General features: G+C 35.9%; 1 protein-coding gene across 2 annotated transcripts in view; it reads right to left on the bottom strand.

Annotated features, from left to right (window-relative positions):
* LOC140143462 (uncharacterized) overlaps positions 1 to 21,333 on the bottom strand; it is a 37,895-nt gene that overhangs the window by 3,996 nt on the left and 12,566 nt on the right. Inside the window, exons 1-4 of one of the 2 annotated variants that reach the window (XM_072165296.1) lie at positions 8,122 to 8,261; positions 7,520 to 7,638; positions 5,760 to 5,904; positions 165 to 359 (exon numbers count right to left, since the gene is read on the bottom strand). In XM_072165296.1, coding sequence (XP_072021397.1) covers positions 165 to 359; positions 5,760 to 5,904; positions 7,520 to 7,638; positions 8,122 to 8,176 — 514 coding nt within the window. In that variant the 5' untranslated portion in view covers positions 8,177 to 8,261. Of the gene's footprint in view, positions 1 to 164; positions 360 to 5,759; positions 5,905 to 7,519; positions 7,639 to 8,121; positions 8,262 to 21,333 lie in introns of those variants that run through there. The other variant, XM_072165295.1, reaches the window with a different exon arrangement.

Genomic DNA, 21,333 nt, shown 5'->3' with positions numbered 1-21,333 from the left:
TATATATCTATACATTGACATTCAACAAGATTGTTGAACTTACCATAATTTCAGACAAATTTTGTTAAAATCTCACTGGCTTTATTAACAATAATCTCTCTGTTTTTGTTAAAATTATATGTATTGGGAAGATAATAGAAAGTGACAAATTTCAATATACATACTGACTATAACTGGGTCCGGTCCTATCTTTTGAACAACTTCTTCAACAACTTCCCCGAAAGAAACATATTCGACAGCTATATTACGATCATTATCGATAGTTGTATATCGTGGAGCCTTAGCAGATCCAGGTCCCATTGCTTGTCGTTTCCTTGTGCAAGCTGTCCCCGCATTTGCAGGCCATGTCTGCCATAGTACTGATGGTACAGATATAATGTAAAATCATATTAGCAATGCACGAAAAAAAATTTAAAAAATAACTTTGGGGCTTCTTTTAAGAGCAATAGGTATTATGATCCATGGTTTATTTCAGTTAAACTTTACAGTTGGTAAAATTGTTACTCTTGGGCAATTTGAAATACTCAAGATCAAAATTTATACAGAGATCAAAATTAGAAACTGATCTACTTTTCTCCAAATCTATGCCAAATTACTCTCTATACAAATTATACATTTTCTGAATAAAACCTTATGACCAAGGGAACATTGTGTTATGAGTCTTAAAAACAGTTCTGAATTTTGAACCCTGTGTAAACTTTATCTCATTTTGTACTAAATATAATAATCAGTGAAAAAATAGCTTTAACTGCCCAAAACCATCTAACCTGATAAAACAATAGTTTGCAGCCGTACTAGACCGCTTTATTATTTTAAGATGTTTTACTGTAATTCACCGGCGCTAGAATTTGTAATAAGAGCCCACAATGTCGCGCAAAACAACTCAGATCTGAATCTGCTTCATTAGCCTCCTTCTTTCACTTCCTTTTTTATATTTTACACACGTATGCGGTAGGTAGCGTCGATTTTTTTTGACATTGCCTCATTTCAAATATTGAGTTTTGGTTTTGGTTTTGGTCACGTGGTATCATCCTGCCTAAGCTCTTGTCTCACATGATTATTGATATCATTGTTTCTGCCCTTTGTTAGAAACTTAAAATTTGTATCAATGAGATTCGGTTTTCATTCCAGTTTCTTATAAACTCCACAAAAAAGTTTGGAACTTTCAACTTTGGCTGTATGTCAGAAATCTATTATCTCCATATTGTTTCATATCAGTGAAAACATCATTGTTTCGTGTCAATAATGACACCTCATTTGTGACGATTTAAAACGTATTCTACGGCTGAGTGACTTTCTTTGAAAGACAGAGAGGTCTCGAAGAAATTGTGCCGAACTGACCATTATCCCATTGATTTGAATGAATGAATTAGTGGGTTAATGCATGAATAAAATAATGAATGAAAAGTTGTTTGCAGTATATCATTTTGAATGAAAAGTGCTAGGATTGGATTAACAGATCTACAGGTGGATCGAAATAGATCAGCGCATGTCCATCTCTCTTCCTGGTCACTTCGTCATAGTGGTCTTGGGGATGAAAGTTCTATTCAACCATGGTTTGATTATCAGATCTGGTCAGCTTGATGCTGGCAAATTTCAGAATCAAGTTGCGGCAACTTTTGGAGTTTCCCGCAGTATGATCTCCAAGCTAAAAGCCAAGTTTCATTAGACCGGAGATGTCAAAGACAGACCCAGAAGTGGCCGCCCAAGAAAAACAACGGCTGCAGAAGACCGACACCTCATGCTGGCAGCACTTCGAAGACTTTATGGCAATAGAGTACCTGACCAGACTTTTCGCAATAGGCTTCATGAATCTGATCTTCAGCTCGCAAGCCTGCCAGGAAGCTTAAAATAACTTCACTTCATCCGTCTTCGCTGGTGCCGTCAACACCGCGGTTGGAACTTACACATGTGGCGCAATGTCAGTGATGAAATAAGATTTTGTTTGAGGAAGCTGGATGGCCGAATGAGAGTGTGCAGAGGACGTGGCGAACGTTTGCAGATTGCTGCATTGACAAAGTAATAGATAGCCTATGGTGGTGGAAACGTGATGATATGGGCGGAAATATCGATGACAGGAAAGACCAGACTGATAGTAGTCAATGGAAATCTTAATGCAATCAACTATCGAGATGACACCCTTTAGCCTGTCGCAGTCCCATTTCAGCAAAACTTTGGACCGAACGCTGTTCTACATGATGATAACGCTCGACCACACAGGGTAAGATTTGTAAATGACTTCTTGCAAGAAGAAGGAATTTTAACGAATGGAGTGGCCCGCCAATAGCCCGGACTTTAATAAATCCTCCAACTTGGTCGGGCTGTGCGCATTAGAGTGACAGATCAAACCACCTTGGCTGGTTTAGTACAGATCTTGCTTGAAGAATGGAATGCCATACATCAGGAGCGTGTGGCCAGGTTAAAAAGAAGCACGAGAAGAAGATGCAATGCTGAGTTTTGGAATTGAACATTCACTCATACGATGCAATGCTGTTGTGGACACATATGGGTTCTCTACTCGTTACAGATTTTGGCTAAGTGGCGATTGTTTGAATGAAACAGTGTGATATTGAAAATGGCGCAGACAATGGCAGATTTGGCACATTTTGTTTCAGACCTCCATGTCTTCAAAGACAGTTACTCAACCATGGAATAAGTTATGGTCACAGATTTGGTGTCATTATTGACAATAAAGAACAATATGGAAATAGATTTCAAATATTTCTGATATATAGCCGTTTTGGAAAGTTTCCAAACTTTTTTGAGGAGTTTATAATGGTGTGAAGAAGAAAATCACTTGGTTTAAAGTAACCTGATCTAAGTATCCAAAAGAAATGTTTAAATTTCGCAGTGCACAATATTCACGAGGAGAGAAATCGAGCATGTCAGTCTACATTGAAAAACGTGCTTTAGAAAATCCAATAAGCTATGGCTATTTTAGCTGTGAAAAATATAGGCCATCGAAATATTTGCATTCGACATTACAAAAGGGCGACTGATGTGATATAAAACAATCGATTCATGTCTTTAATCGCATGTACGAGAATCGATGGAAGGCCATTATATGACATTATATAAGCTAGTGACTTTTATTGAAGCAATTTTTACTGGAAACTAGAAGATATAGGGGGAAAGAGAAGAGTGTGTGTGTGTGGGGGGGGGGTAAGGGAATGGAGAAAGAGAAACCGATGGGAGAAAGCAAGGGAAGGGGAGGACAGCTCGAGTTAGAGGAGATATCAATTGTAGGCGAGGGGGGAAATGGAGACACTTAGGGAAGAGGAGGTTATATATATAGGTGGGGGAGATGGGAGCCTAGGTAAGAGGTATGGGTTGTGCTTATCGGGGATAATAAACTAATTCATAATCAAATCATCTCCATGCATCGTTTTTATGTTTCATACAAACAAACAAAGCCCCGCCTCAATATACTCGCATGATTTCTAAGCCTATAACGCGAGGTGTAATTATACGGTGACATGAAAGTGTGCCACCTACGACAGAGAGCATCAACTGTCGCCCGCGTTGATAGATTTTCGATAATGATTATGCTAGCACAATAGGCTATTATATACTTATGGTTATATACCCTATACTGTGTCCTCCCAGCATAATAGTGTTATGATTGCAGACCAGATCTATTCTATTTTTTAATCCCTTGATTTTTGGTGTCTGAACTAAAGGAGAAACCAAAGCATATAATTTGAATGTGGGATTGTAGGGGATGGCTTGGAAAATACATGACGTATAGTGATCCATTTTGGCGACAGAATACGTTTATGGTACAAATGCGGGCGAAAGAGCGCGAAAAGTTTTTCAAGATAAAAGTAAAATGGTGAAATATATTGCAAATCTGGAGCAAAGTCGCGTGAACAGCGCAAAAATGGGACTCACAGACGTTACCATTTTGTCTTGCTACATTTCTGGAACCATTTTTTTTTGCATCCTTACACATCAAATGATAAAACTAGAATTAGTTCCATTTTCTTTATGCCTCCTACGCTTCCCATGAGGGATTCAAGATCATAATTTGTTCTTTCGTATTGTAATAAACCTCAAATTGTTCCTCATTTCTAGAAAAAAAAGTCAATTGTAATATTGCACTATGGTGCTTAGTTCATGGAGTTATAGACTAAATTAGGTAAAATGTCAAGTACCATTATGCACCAGAGGTTAAATTTTCAAAATGCACATATTCAATTGTAACTTGATTCCTGTCGGCAAATGAAAATAATAGAAATGTATAACCTCAGAATCGGAAAAAAATCATGCCTAGAAATTTGATTGTATTTAGATTGTGAAAAAAATGTGTGATTTAAGAAAATAATTTCGTAGTCTTTTAAGAATATTTTTTCAATACTTTTAAAAAACGAAATGACATTTTGACATATGACATTTGGCCACTGACCGTGACCTACAACATTTATACATGATATAGTTGTATAATAATGGTAAGGGCACGGATAAGTGAAATTCGGTCCCGACCAGAGCGTCGGCGGGTTCGTCGACGGAAGCACAGGGGTGTGTGGAATTTCACGGACAAATACACGAGTTAAGGGGGTACTACACCCATTCCATTGTTTTTGCGGTTTTTTTGGTTTTTTGCATTTTGTGAAGCAATGAGAAAAAATGGATAATGTGGTACGCAAAATTAGGGGCAAATCTTCTCGTTCTATTGGTGGCATCGGTATCAATGTAGCTTACACGCTTTTAAAGATAGGAGCCAAAACGTTTTTGGTCGGACCGGACTGTTTATGTTGTAAAAAGGACTGAAACAACAACACTTGTAACTTGTACATAACTCGTTTACAGCAATAAATCAAGCAAATTTAATTTAAGTCTATGATTTGTAGAATGAACTTTTGCGCAACATCAAAGTGTTATTTTTCAATAATCTAGGGGCGGTCAGTATGTAATGAGAGTTGACCTTTGACCTTATATATCTCATATTTGGATGAAATTTCTTTATGATCACATAAAGACTGTACCGTTGTGTTTCAATGTGAAAATGATATCATATACTTAATAGCATAAGCATAAAATCAACACTGCCAAATCACTCAAAAAGACAGGTCTTTTAAATTACAGCAAATGCATGTGTTTAAAATGTCCGAGAACAGCAAAAGTATATGGTTCAAAAGGCTATTCTTGGGAATGAATAAACACTGGGTCCTGGGTCTGCCTTTGGTAAAATCTGAGACTTGCCATTGAACTTGGGTGGAAATGGGACGTCTTTGACCTGCAACATTTTAGGACTTGAAGGAAGCAACATTATTCTGCAAAAATGGCGAAAATGAAAAAGCAGTTACTACAAATGACATTAATTATCTCCAAAATAAAACAGATTAAAATATAATGACTGGTCACATGTGGAAGCTAGTACTCAAGAAATTTAACTAATGCAAATCAAACAGCAATCTGCGCATGCGTATGTGCGATGACCGATACAACATGCTGGACATCAATGAAAATTGCAAAATTTCATGTAAATAGGCCTTAAAATATTACAAAATGCTATGTAAATAGAAATATAATAATGCATGTGAGTTTTTATGGATAATCTCAACCTCAACTGAACAGGATATTTTTAAAAATGTATTTCTCATTCAAACGATGACCTCTCTCCCTGTGCCACAACTTTTTGTATAAACGTAACAATAGTAGAATAACAGTCAACTCTCATTATATACTGACTGCCCCAATAGCTGCTTCGACCAATAAGCCTTGTCTACCCTTAATTTGATATCTTCTTAAGTACTTACTGAGTACCATCTTGAAGCAAAACGAACAACCAGACCACGGACCACTAGGAATATTACTAAACGATTTACCGGAATTAAACCCAGAAGGTGGACACTGCGAAGTTGTAGATTCTGAAAGACCTGCACAGTCCTCAACTTCCGTATTCTACGAAAAGAACAAAGCCACGAAAATACATTATAATTGCCGTGTTGAGATACAATAATAGGCACCAGATACAAACATGTTCGATCTTTGGATCGACCGTCGATTCTGCTTCGATGCTTGTTATCAATGAACTATAAACTAATCAATCAGAATTAAAGCTAAATTTATATTGGTCAATATCACTACAGGCACAAATTACTACTTTATCATAATCAAAAATAGTAAATTAATTGGTTTCATAAATAATAAGGATCGAACAAGCATCGATGGTAGATCGATAGTTCGAACTAATGTCGTTTCTATTGCCTTACAGGAGGCATATAATCAATCGGCACTTTTGAAAGACATAATTGATATGATATGATTTTAACTTCGCGGCCAAACGACCGAAATGCATTATACGTTGCACCTATCCTGTCAAAATCCAAGTGGCCTGGTTCAAATCTTGCTTTTCAATTGTAACGAATTCGATGTATTACATTCTTAGGTATCAGACCATAGAGAGACCTTGGATGCGTGATCGACTCGACGTTAAAAGCAATCGGGGTTGTGGGGTGAATAGGTTTTTATAATAAAATAAAATCATGATTTTGGTTTGCTCTTGGAAATAAGAAATAAGACACAGTGTATCAACTGTGAACTCAGGTAGTTTAGTTGTATAACTCTCGACCGGTAATCGTGAAGTCCGTGGTTCAAACCCCGCTAAGTCCTGAATTTTTTCCGCTCTCTCAATTTAATACATGTCAGTTTTCCCAAGCTTCATAAAGTCATTCAAAGGCCCATTCAGTGATTTGCTCATTCGGAGGATCGTAAAAATCAACACTAAATTCATAGATGTGCTAACATAGCCTGCTATAGTGGTTAAACTGAAAGCCGTGTATTAAAGACAAAATAAAACATTTTACATGAGTCTGTAATTTCTCTACTTAAGGGGTCGGTTACCCACTTTGCACAGTATTTTAGTAGAGCCTGGGAGCACATCAGACATATCGAATTGCATTCTGAATACGTATTTTATGGCAAATTATTAAAAACTGATATTATTGATGTTTAACAGCCCTAGAAGTAATATTTATTAATCTAATGATATTTACTTAAAGTGTATGTAAGCTGGGAGAAAAAGTCGATGATCATTTGAAAATTGTGACTTTTCGTATTAAAGATATACATTTTTCACCCAAAGACCGAAAAAATTGTGGTCTTTTAGGAAAAAAAATGTATCTTCAATACGAAAGGTCAAAATGTTCAAATTATCGTCGACTTATCATCCCAGCTATATACACTTAACTTACATTTACATATAAATTTTACTTTGAGGACTGTTAAATATGTAAAATAAAATCAATTTTTAATACAAAAAACACTGTGCATACGTTATAATCCGATCCTTTATTCAGAGATATTCAGTTGGGTTTCAACTTTATCAATACTGCTGTTTTCCTCGTTTTTTCCAAATTCCTTCACTTTTAGGCAATTTATAAACAATTCTATATTTTTACACTTTCGCTGTGATCACTGAATGGGACTTTAAATTATAACTTCTTGGCCTTATGTCATATATTCCCGATCTTCGCAATTGCGTCTCGCATATCTAATTGAACAGATAGTCACTTACATCTAGAAGAGTATCGGGTAGGGGGCTAGTGTTTAGTGCGTTAGTTGAGCAATCTAGGTAGCCATTGCTACATACGCCATTTACTCTTTTGTGATTGTTGGCCAAACCAGGAGGACAACCTGAAATTGTATAAAAGAAAGAGTAGAGTTTCATTTCGTCTTAATTACGATATATTGTCATCGGGCATGGTCATGGCTCGGCTCCCGTGTATAAAACATCATATAAAACATCGTAAATCTGTAATAGATCGTGAACATCTAGTGAGCCATGTTTAGTATGTTATCAACACCACGAACATCATTCATGACATCCATACCTGATTTTAATGACTACATGTCCCCATTCAAAACATAGAATTATTATGAAATAAATAGTTTAACCCCGAAGTTTAAGCTCCTTTTTGTATACCGAAGGATTGTGAGCGTAACCACATTTCTTTTATTAATAAAAATCATAGCGTCCATATACAGGAAAAACCAATTATGTGTCTTTGGCCCCTGGACATGTTTAAAGCAAAACCTTCCATGTAACCTATTCACAGTTTTGTTTTAAACATTAAGTATTATTGTGGTAACTCTAATTACTATATACTATGTTCCTACCTGCATAGGTGTGTTGACATAGTGCTATGAACATGAAGAAATATAACCTAGCCATGTCGTGAGTTTTTGCTTCAAACAATTCGTAACACAACCACAACGACTTATATAAAAATAATTAGTATTGGATCGACCTGGTCTGGTTCTTCAAGCTGAATAAGAGTGGGTTATGATTTGTCTTTGTATATATTGCTGGTGGGTGACAACCTTGAGAAACAGGACAATACTACTGCCACTATGGACAGCAATGGCCTCATCCCAATGCCATAGTTGAATAAGCTCAATTAAACAATCGTAGTGCAAAATTCGACCTCAAGTTGCAGAGTACGTGTTTTTGTACCCAAAGTTTCAAAGGTCATTCAATGGATAAACTGATATATTAGGGTTAAAGAACTGTGCCCCTGATAGATGAGAATGTTGTTGATCCTAGTGTGTATTATCCTCGTTTATTAAGTGACACGTGACAAATCAACCCATAGTAGAGACTATTGCCTTCCCAGCATGCATTATTCCAGTGTCACTATAAACCAGCGACATTTTGAAAAACCTAAGACAACTGCTTTGACTAAGCTGTGAGATAATGGTTGCAACATGCATGTCGACTTTGTTAATGTTCCATGAACAACGCCCAGCCTATATTTAACACAAAGTTCGCCTAAAGCAAGGTATCATGTGTGACTTAGCACAAGTACACCAATGCATCTTGGGAGGCCGGATTTGGAGCAACAACTTTCTCTTTACGTTAAATTAAACGAAAGTTCTAGAACTAGTATTCCAGAAACGGGTTCCGCATAGCTCCTCTATGCGATTTAAAAAGAAATGACGTTTTCCTTATGTCAATACTTCAATAATCAGTCAAATCAATCAACTAGTATTGCATAGAGCCAATATCTACGAAAAAGCATATTCGCACTATGATTCAACATGGTCAAATGTTCAAAATATGTAATTGCGGATAACAAACAATGACATTACTCGATACAATTGGAGTACATATGTAGCATATTATTATGTAGGTTTTGGCCAAATTTAATTTACACAGGGTTGCAAAGTTTAGTTGAAGATACAGAAAAAGTAGACTTATGGTTTTGGTTTCGTCAGAAGAAGTTTATTGATGGAGCGTAAAATTGTCGAATAGGCGAATATGGTGTGATGTAAGATACGAAGGAGCAGTATCGTTCATAAACTTTTAAGAACTGGCCCACTGGGTAATTATAAATGCACTTTTTAAGTTTTCATAACGATTTGAGCACGTTGTTATTTTGTTCAAAACTTTTCATTGATGCAATAAAAGACCGTTGCCATTACCAAGTTTGACAGATGTGATAAAGGAATAAGACCAATGGTGGAATCACCCATTAAAACTCTATGGGTTGTACTTATGTTTTATATACGGGAGCCATGACGACGCCCGGTTACGATGCCTGATATTGAATTGTTGTTGTTATTGTTTGTCTGTTGTTGAGACAACCAGTTTAATATATTAGGTGCAAGGTCATCTTACTTATTTTATATATTGAAGACCTTTTTGGTCTACTGATCACCTGTAGTATACCGTCTATTATGTCTATTATGACAGATTATACACCTGACTACTCAGTTCTTACGGCAATAAAACAATAATTCGTAACTTAAATCCGTAAACAAATTTAATATTGAATCGGTCTTGACCTTGCAGGGTTTCCCCAGCATGACCAGGATCTAATCGGCCCCATACTTGTCAGGTTATGTCTTTCTTCTCAGTTTTGTCTTTGTGCGAGACATGTAGTTTTCTCTTGGTAGCTGCTTATAGTTTGAGTGGGTTCGTGTTTATACAACAAACTCTGACTTAGTATTAATTGAGTTCTTACATAGTTGATTTAGAGTACATAGTACATGGCCATGTGTTACAAGTTGGGACCCCAAAAAGGCTGGCGGCGTGACATTTTCTTGAAAAAATGAAATGAAAATAAACATGTACAAAATGAAGATGAATACTCACACCCTTTATATTAATCTTGATTAAACGCTTAGTTCGTTCATTTTAATATGGCACCAACACCAGGATTTTTGATTGATGCTAGTAAATAATAATAATGATCAATTAAGCTAACGAACTTGCAGGCTGGCGTATTGGCGGACACGGTACCATAGAAAGTCTGTGGAAAAAGTTCCTAACACTTTGATGACATACTTAATTCTCTTTATGTTGAGTTGAAAACTAAAATCCACGATTCGTACCAATTTGATGTCAGTAGCAACTAAATAATTATGTACTTTGTGTAACTTCATTGTATTGTGTCTGGTTCAGAATGATAATTTATGACTGAAAGCATTTACCTTTAATCAGCTAATTAGCACTAATTAAACATTTTGAATAATTAATTGGGTCTGATTATGAAGTAAATTTGTATCACCCTGTATAAAAAAAAGAAAGCATCGCACCCTATATAAAGTATATATTTTCAGGTGGACCTTTTCCTCTGTTTGATTTTGTGGTAATCAGATTGAGATAATACTGTAAAGAAATAGGCACCCCAAAAGTATACCACATTTCATTAAAAAGTTAATTGTTATACCCTGTATGTTTTCTAGTACACCCTGGATATTGACTTCAGATTTGGTTCTATGTAATCTCCGTTTTTTATGCTTTTCAGGAATGTATACCTTTACATACCTTTAATTGGTATATAAAATAACCATTCATCTCAAAATTGATGTTTTCAGCTATGAAACAAGTATGTCACGAAAAAGGGTCCCAACTTATAACACACGGCCATACAGCTTGAGAGGTTCCTTTTATGCACCGTGTTATATGAGGGTCTACTTGCCCTTTTGTCTCTTCGTTCGTTTATTGTCTTTGATGGATTCCGTAATTACGTTATCAAATGACAAAATAATAATATCTAAACAATTTTCAGACTTCACATTTTAAAAGCTACTGAAAAATTACGAAAAAAATGAGAAAACTGGACCCCTGTTGACCCCTAGGGACACTTTTTAAATTTTGTGTGAACATATCTTATCGTTTTCTATGCATTTTGTCTGATCTACAGACTTCGATTAGAAGTTGTTGATTTCCGAGGGTGCACCATAGCCCCTTCCTTCAACTGAACTACTGATTTTAAAATAGTGATCCCATTCACTATAAGCCAAAACAGGTGGAAATATTTATGTTCATCTTTAAGCTAATATGTTTTATGTGGAACTTATTTTGGTATCACTAGATAAAGGAGGAGGGGATATGCCAATTTGATGTCATATCCATTTCACCTTTACAGGAATTTTCATAACGGTGCAATTTAAAATGAGATAAAATTTGTTTTGATCAACCTGATGAAGGAGAGAGACTTCCCAAAATTGAAATTTGCCTTTCTTTTAGTACGTCGACGGATTGCAAGCGTAACCGCAAATAAATATTTCGAAAATGAGTAATAAGTAAATGATTTAATTTTATATCAGATTCGCAATGATATGTCGCGTTAAAACGTGTAAATGGTGAAGTAATATTAGTTATGTACGCATTCAAAACCTATGAATTGAAAAGTTGCTTCCTTTTAGTATGGCGACCGATTGTAGGCGTAACCGCAAATAAATATTTTTAAAATGTAATTCAATTTTATGGGTATATCCCAGATTCACAATGAGGTTAAATCGTGTAATGGTGAAATGATATTTATATAATATTGAATGGCTTTGAGTGTGATACAAGAAAATATTGCACGAGATAGAAAACTATTGCACGAGTCGAAGACGAGTGCAATATTTTTCTATCGAGTGCAATATTTTCTTGTATCACACGAAAATAAGCCATTCAATATTATTATTATTTATATCAGGCTTTTTTACTTACCTTACTGATGAGTATTCCAATCAAAAGTTCCGAATTTCCAAACATTCAAAAGTTCCAACAGTTAATGTTCCAAATGTTCAAAAGTTCCAATTCCAAAAGTTCAACATGTAACACGAAGCAAACGTTTCCAAAAGTTCCAACAGTTTTAACAACTTTTTCGGCAAAAAATCAAATACCAACATTCTCCAACAAGTTTTTTTTAAAGTGGATGTTTCAAATAATCCAACAGCAAACATCTATTTACAGTCCTGTTTTGAAAGTTATCTATTGTAGTAGTTTATAGTCACATTGCAGTTATTCAGCACAAATGGGTGCTGCTGCTGCTGGACCTGCATAGTGCGACGTGTGGTGGTACTAGTACTAGTATTATTACTGATCGAAGGAACTGAGTTAGTGCTAGTTGATAGAGCAATTTCTGCATCTGAAGCACCACTACTTGCATTCTGCTCTATTTGCTGACTTTGTTCTGAGTGAACAATCTCCTCAATGTATTCTAGTTGCGAGCTGGTGAGCTCAAGATCAACAAAATCCATAACTTCATAATCTTGGTTCTCATTGACGAAATCCATATCTGCTGCACATGCAGCTTGAGGCACTGGAGGTCTACTTACTGTTGCTGGTGCGGTTGGCTTTGGCTTTGCAATTGTAGACTTATCTTCAGGCCTATGCCCAAGCGACCGTGACAGTGCATCCGACATGTCCTGCTTCCTTGCATCCTTTACCCTTCCAACGTAACCTGCCAGACTCCCTTCATTTGCGTGACCAGACACTTCGCATATATCTCGGGTAGCAAAGCCTTCTCCATCGAGGATTGTGATACAGGTTGCGCGAATACAGTGGTGTGTGTACACCTTTGAAAGCTCCGCTTGCTTTGATAAGACGTTCATGAAGCTACCCAGCGTTGTCTGTCCAACTGGTGATTTCTTGTACCAGGGACAGTCTGAATCTGCAGGTGCAACTCGTTTTGGAGTTTGGAGTCAGGATTAAGTTTAGAGACATACATTTTGAAAGATGCGACCGGGCATTCATCGGTATTGGTTGCATACATTCGCCCTGCATCTGTTCTTGATGATGTGTTGTCTTCTCGCGTCTTTTTTGTCAACTCGTCTACAGCTTGCATAACATACTCTCGTCCATCTGAATCGGCCTCTACGATAAAGTGACCCTTCTTCAAATCTCTTAAATTCTCTCTGCCTCTACGGCAGATATATAGCATGAGTTCAAACCAAACCTTGTATTGAAGTCCAGCCGGTGAATCTTGATTAAAACTCCAGACCGATACAAGGTTTCAATGTCATTCTCATCAATCGATGCATGGTGCTTAACATCTCCTTTGCCAATTTTTTTAAGCTGAACCAACACCGCTTTGAAAGAAACATTGGCATCCGTAAACTCCGTGTCTTTAATTATGTCAATAAATCCAGGCCACTCGTTCTTTAGATGGCGATTCAGGCCAGTACGAATCCCGTTCATGGATGCTGTTTTGTATTCATTACCGTCTGTTTTCCGAAGCTCCGCGTAAAATTTTTTCCAGCAGTTTCGCTAATTCCACCTTGTCTAGAGAATCAAAATTTTCAGGCTGCCCCTTTTCCCGAAGGTATGCGCGAAGAATATTCACTAATTTTTTCGTTGCCTTGATTGTGTTTTCTGAATCTTTATTCCTTAAAAGCTCGTTAAATTCTTCTTCGCTGAGGCTTGCGAATCTCCCGGGTCCAGGAGCGGTCATTGTTGTTGTCATAGTGGTACCATGCGTGACTAGGCTCCAATGATCCAATACAACGCTCGTGATAAACACGCGGTATCACCAAAAATACGATTGATCAATATTCAGCTGGATGTTGTACAATATTTTCATGAATATTGTAAAGCATCCGGGAACTTTGCATAAAGTATACAATACACAGTTTAGCCATGTCGTGACTTTGTGTATCAAACAATTCGTAACCCAATCGTAATGGACGATAAAACAAGTACTTAGTATTGGATCGACCTGGTCTGGTACTTCAAGCCGAGTATGAGTGGGCTATGACATTGCTTTATATAAACATCTCAAAAAAAGTAACTAACTCCCCTTAAATAATGACCATTATTAAAAAATCGGGTAATTGTATTACAAATCTGAAAAATGCGTTGGAAACAGAATTTATTTCTGCACATTTTGACACCTCATTTGTAGCAATATTGACTAAATATTGACGTCACAGCATACATTTAAATTAATGCAACCCAAGATTTGAAAGTTGCAGTAAATTGTATTGATTTTGTATGCAGTGTAATGGAAGCAAATCTGTGTAATGATATCTGAGTGTTTTTGTATTGTAAAAATTTGTATGTAAGTGCAACTTTTAAATCTGGACCTCGCTACATTAAATTGACCGGTGTTTTATTGTTTTCTGGGTTATCGTATCAAATGAGGTGTCAAAATACGCAGAAAAAAAATTCTGCTTCCAACGCATTTTACAGATTCGTAATACAATAGCCCCTTTTTGAATAATGGCCATTATTTAAGGGGTGGGGGGTAGTTACTTTTTTTGAGATGTTTATATTGCTGGTGGGTGGCAACCTTGAGAAAAAGTTGATTAAGTCACACGTGTGGCTTAGCACAAGTACATCAATGCATCATGGGAAGCCGGACCGGGCAACAACTTTCTCTTTACTTTAAATTAAAAGAAAGTTCTAGAACTTATATTCCAGAAGTTAATTTCGTATAACTCCTCTATGACATTTTGAAAAAGTGCTTGTCAATACTTCAATCAGCTAGTATGTGCCCGAGTATCTGTAATGCCAATATAGAAACGTACAGAGTATTAGTATTTTTAATTATTTTGTATTAGCTTCACGAATACGTAATGTAGGAGCAGTATCATTCATCAAATAAAAGACAGTCACTGCAGCGATTATCGAGTTATAAAATTGTGGAGGGTGAAATCATCCGTTAGAATTCTGCGGATGCTAATGTAGCTCATAATAAATTTGTACTAAAAATAGCGTTCGTAGACAATACCTAACTGAAACCAATGATTAGGAAAGAGCCTGCTTTGTGATATTTGTAATGTTTATCATAATTAGCCAACTGAAGCATGGGTGTAAATAGTGATTGTCTACACCAGGATCTAGAAGTGAGTCAATGTTAAAGTATTTGGCTTCGGTTCAAACGTTTTACTTATTACAAAAAGGCAGGACAAGGTCTTATGGGCAAAGTATTTTGGGAATCTTATACCACTTTATTTTGGGTTTTAAGATAGTAGGTATGTTTTACCTCATGAGTTGATGCATACCATGTTTAGAGAAGAAATTAGAAGTTCTATTCCAGACACCATAAAAATGTCAAACTTTGTAATTAACTGTAGTTTCTTTATTCAACATCATAAAATGTGCATATTTGATTAATTTACGATGTATGAATAGAACATTTATAAAATATTGAAAAAAGACAAAATTACATATGCCTAATTTACATAATTACAGCATGAATACATAATAGCTAATTTGCATAATTAATTACTTTTCGTTTATTTTCTGTTATCAAATGAAACAACTTTGTATTCATATGTGTGCAAAAAAAACCCGCATCTTCATATCATGAACGGTTTTCTATTGTCATCAGTTTTGCATATTAATTAGCTAGACTTAGCCGTTTTTTAGCTTTTATTTGTCTGCAGATTAGCCTAAATTATAAAAATAGTGTATTTGTTTGATTTATTAGAATTATTCAGTGAGAGATTAAATTCTGTTTTCTTTAATGAAATCAGGAACAAAGATAGGCATGTAATCTGTGCTAATTAAATTAATGCTGCTTTTTCAAGCAAGTGTCTAAACAAGCCTTCACAATCTCGAAATGGGCCAATATAGCCTTTTGTGGCAGCCCAGCAAACATAAAACGTTTTCGGCATTATTCGCAAAAGGCTATAAAAGATTGTCAGAAAACGTTTAAATGTCGGGTTATATAAAGGATATATAAAGGTCATTAAATATTTGCACAAACATTAAAAAACATTTTTTGATAACTTACTAAAAATATTTTAACATAATGTTATTTAAGTGTTGACAAAATATTTTCCAAAAATCGTTTACAATAAGATTTTGAAATCATTTACAAAATATTTATTGTGGTAGTTTTAAAACGTTTTCATGACCTTTATATAACCCGCTATTTAATGTTATTAAAACGTTTTTACCTAAACCAAAATCCAAAGTATAATTAGTTTAAAACATTTTTAAAACGTGTTTGTTATGGAGGTGTTTATCCCATTTACAAGCATCTTAAAATTCACACTACATCACAATGCATTGTCCGATTTAAATTCTGGTTTTTTATGCTTTCATAAAGATCCTTCATGTAGAAACATTAAATAACGTGTTTCTGCTGCATTTATTTTTGACGTGATATGCCTTCATATGGTATTACTCTTTAAATGTTTGACAACATTACATGTTTAATTCGCCGGCAGATCCGACATGAGCTGAGGCTTGTGGTGATGAACTCAATTACATGTAATCGTGAGTGCGCGCTGGTTCGAGTCCAAAAGGTTCTTTTTCTCTCCCGTGTATATATAATATGTGACCGTACAGCACGAATGAGCCGTAAAGTCTCTACATTGTATTCTGAGTTACAGTGTAAAATGTGTATGAAGGTCATATTCATTGGTAACTTAACATCTTTCTCATTTTGATAGTCAAACACCAATCAATAATCCTATTGTTGAAGTGGATAATAAGCTTCTACCTTAAATGGCTATAGAATTTTTAACAGCGCTGGTCTTTTTGTATAGGTATGTATAACCAACAATTTACAATGCGAGAACTAACTTTCTTAAACCTCATTGACTTGGGGATGATTTGAAATGACCGCTAATTATGACTGTTTGTTTAACAAACCATAACCCCGCTTCTTGCTTAATGCTTATGATGTATATTTTCTAAACACGAAATAAAACAAAATTGACCGGGGGAGGAATTTACGGCTCATTCGCCGTGTCGGGTCACATGTTGCCAGTTTGCCTGAGCTTCACTTCTTAATTTGATATATATTTTCTCGGGCTTGTATTCTCTGTGACCCTCCCATTTAATATCTAAAGTCTCACATTGACTTATGTCCTGTTAGGACACAGCCGATAGGCCACATCTTTCTTTATATGTACATTGGTGCAAAGTTTTTGATAAATTATTGTTACCCAAGAGTGTAAATATCTGGTACGATTGTCAATTTTCCAGGCACGCCGATGATACCAACAGTTGGGTGTCTGAGTTGAAATATTGTTTGCGATCTTATTGGACCAAGTACAGTGAGTTTCTTCTCCTTGTGCCCCTTTGCGAACGAAAGTGCTCCATTAAATTTAGTTCCCGTAATAATGCACCGTGATGCTACTCCTTTACCTTCCTTTACCAAACATCCCTGTCCTACATCTCCCGCATAAGCTGCAAGAAGAAAAAAAATACAGAAAAAGGATATTTACCTATAAATGTATGATCTTACAGACTTGACATTTAGTATGGAATATTTTTTGGCAAAATTCCAAGACTGGTCTGGAAGGGGTCTGCATAAACTGCACGGGTTAAATATTAATTGGAGTGTATCGGGAGATAGTGTATAACACTTGTGTGATAGAAAATGTCCTTTCCATGAGTTTACATTATGGCGTTGATAATGTAGTAAATTAGCTTAGAATGGCGGATTTAAGGAGGCTAAATTTGAGTTTTGTAGGGGGAAAATTTCCGAATTTTAGCAAGATTATTGTGATATTATCAAATTTATTGAGGTTTGAGGTGATATTTATTGAATCTTAGTACCAATAAGTATTCGTTAGTACTTAAATGTACTTGTAATCTTTAAAAAGAAGCTTTCAAATATGTCTCTTAAAGGGGGTACGCACTCAGAAAGTTTAAATGGCCCCTGGCCCATATGTTATAAACTAACTGTACACAAAGAAGCATCCTGAGTTCATTGGACAACTAGGAAATCTCGCAGTTGTTTTTATACCGTAAGTTTATAACATAACAAAGTGTATTTCAGCTGCCAAATGCTGACGAAGTTTACGAAATATCACCTCAAAACCCAATAAACGTCATAATAACAAAACAATGTTGCATAAAGTCTGAAACTATGTCCCCCCGCAAAGCTCAAGTTCAGCCTCCCTAAATCCGCCATTTTCGGTAAATTCACTACATTATGAGCACCATAATGTAAACTCATGAAATGCACATTTTCAATCAAATAATTATTTTACACAATCTCCCCATACAACCCAATTTTGCAAAAAAAATATTCTACATTGAAAGTCAAGTCTGTATTATATGAAAATAGTGATTATTTTAAAAACTGATTTTTGGTGGTATATTTTGTAATGTTTATATACATGTCCCGACTTACACCTGAATGGAATTAGCCAAATTCATGGGTATTTGACATAATGTTGTATTCATACATGTACATAATGCGTGATAAAGAACTAGAAAAACGCCATATCTGCAATAACATGCTGATACCGGGGGGGGCACTGCATCGTCATTCTGTCAATCATATAACGTCATCAGTGAGGGAAATCCCGGTTCATTACGTTTCACTACCTGAAGAGAATTGATCAAAAATTGAATTCCCTCTTGAGGTTAGTATCTGTCAATGAATTGACCACATCACCAGGCTGTCATTATAGCTAGAGGCAGTAGGCCTATATGACACAGATTGGTAAATGAGTTACATAAAAATGACATTGTTTGGTATTGAGTTCCCAGGAAGTGAGTTTTGCCTCAGGCAAGTAGTGGTTAAATGTTGATCACACACTATAAAGAGTTATTACCATCGATTTGGTTGAAAAAGGTGGCGAGATATGATAAATTATGTTCAGGCAGTAAAACCTAATGTGTAGACAAGTTATCATCACAGCATCACCGTCTGCTGAAGACACTAGTCGAGCTAGTGAAAACGTTCCAGGTGAGCAAAAATTGTTGTACTGTTGAAGTTAAACTCTTCAAAGATTTTATCTATCTATCTATGAATATTCTCTCGTATATTCATCGAAATCGTATATTATGGCTTTAAATCTACATTATTTTGTTAATTTATTATGCAACGTGGCCAAAAGATACCAGATTTGTTTTGTAAATTTTATTCAAGAAGGCGTGGCATATGCCATGCATGACCCATGTAGTGGGGTCAAACCGACTAATAAGAAACACCGCCCAGTATCAAAATAAAAACAAAGGCCAAAACACCACATCAAGCAAACACAGAAAGCAAAAGTGGTATTATATGATGCAACAAAAGGACCGCAATGTATAATGTACAAAGTACAATCCATCAGTATACTCCATACAATGCATTATCGAAATTAAAACAATCGATTTGTTTGTTTGTATGTTTCGTCACTAGACAATTAAACCAAGTACTAATTTAAAGTTCTTCATAATACAGTGAAAACAAATATTTTGTGGGAAACATCAACCTTTTAAAATATTGCTTTAAAAATTTGGCTGTACTTACAGACAGTGACGGTAACTGCGTCTGGCCCTATCTTTTCAATAGGTATTTCCAGATTCCTAGTTCCAATTGCAACGTGAAGCTTTGGATCATGGGTACGCTGCCAAGGTTGACTCAGGGGGCCCTTCGTCGGAGTTGTACAATCTACCCCTGCAGGCCACAAAGCCCATCGAGCTATATTTGGTGTAGAAAAAATAACGACATTAGATAAACATCGAGGGTTCAGAACCAGAAAGCCGTAATTCACTATGACCAGCTCTCACAAAATGAGCATAAAGTTGGCTCCTTGCTTTGGTCTTCAAAATCTATTGAATTTGTTATGATTAATGGACTCTATCTTCTATAGTGTCTTTGCGACTTTATGCTCATTTTGTGGGAGCAGGTGATTGTGAGTTGAGTTTTTCTGGCTCTCACCCTCGATTAATATTTTTTGCAAGTTTTGAGTTGTACCATCCTTTTTACACAACAAAAAACCCTCTACGGGTGAACGGACCTTTCAAGTAGGATTGGTCGGTCGGGTATGGTATTTGGGAGTGGGTGTAACTTGTTTAACAAATGCCTCTAAAAATCATTAATCTGCGTTTTTGAGACAAATTTAATCTTCTTCTTGCCCAAATCACCTGCCTTTACAAGAGGAAGAAGAGGAAGAGAAGGAAAAGGAGGAAGAAGAAGATCGCCAACTTAATTAATACTTACTGAGTACCAACTTGAAGCAATACACACACACAACTGCTCCATTTTTTTAAATCTTACTATTTGATATACCGGAATTATAACCAGAAGGCGGACAGCTCGGAGTGAATGACCATGTTGAATCGTATTCATTAGCTGGTATATCATCCTTTGTACAGGTGTCCACATCCGTTGTCTACAGAAGAGAACATAAATTATACAAGGTACAATACAGGCTACATCTAAATGATGGCACAAGAAGGGTGAAAAAAAACCTACCAATTTGCATCCACATAATTTGAAGATTTGTAATAGTCAACTTACTTTAAGCAGGGTATCTTCCAACGGATCCTCGCCTAATGCTTCATCCGAGCAATCCATGTGATTATTATTTTTACATCCAGATTCTAGCTTTTCATATATAGCCAATCCTGGAGGACAAGCTGTTGAATAGAAAAAAAAGAATGTTGGGAATACAGGATGGTTTTATGATCGAAGCTCTCGCACATCATCACTGTTTTGATAGTGAAATGTTTATTGTTTTACAAGACAAAAATCGTTTGTTTCTTAAATTTATATTCAAGACAAAAACAACAGCTATCACATTTTGCTATTATTATACTTTATTAGCTTTATTTTATTTACTTATTGACCTATATATTATATTTTCTATTTTGTGACAAATGAGGGCGCCATTTATTCTTTTTTTTTACAGTCACTTATTTGTTTCATGGTAATTATTTCAATTTACCTATATATTTCCCAAAAAATGACGCATACGACCCTATAACAATGACCCAAGTGTGCCCTGATCATTCTATATGCTGTGGAACCATTTTGTAGTCATTTTGAACTTCTGTACCTCTGTACAAAGTCAATTACCTTTTTGCTGTTGAAATGACTCCATAGCTCAGAATGATCAGCACTATAAGTATTATTACTCTGCCAAATTCAAGTTTAACATATTGAAATGCCCTGAGCCTACGGGTGTCTCCCTATCTTATTCAGGCTTTACCTTTTTCTTGTGTATGAAACTTTCATCAAATGTAATGACTTCGAACGGACATTGACCCAGCACAAGGCGCACATTCCTGATTGTTTGCGTATTTTCGGACTTTCATAAATGAAACTCAAATTATTCCTTTTGTTAATTAATTGACGCTAATTGCTTTAAATTGTCCCATCACTTCTCTTCCTCGTCATTGTGGATGCGTCTGCATTTGTGGTATGCATT

This window comes from Amphiura filiformis, unplaced genomic scaffold, assembly GCF_039555335.1.
Source record: "Amphiura filiformis unplaced genomic scaffold, Afil_fr2py scaffold_22, whole genome shotgun sequence".
Classification (NCBI taxonomy): domain Eukaryota; kingdom Metazoa; phylum Echinodermata; class Ophiuroidea; order Amphilepidida; family Amphiuridae; genus Amphiura; species Amphiura filiformis.
This window is presented reverse-complemented; position numbering and strand designations above follow the sequence as displayed.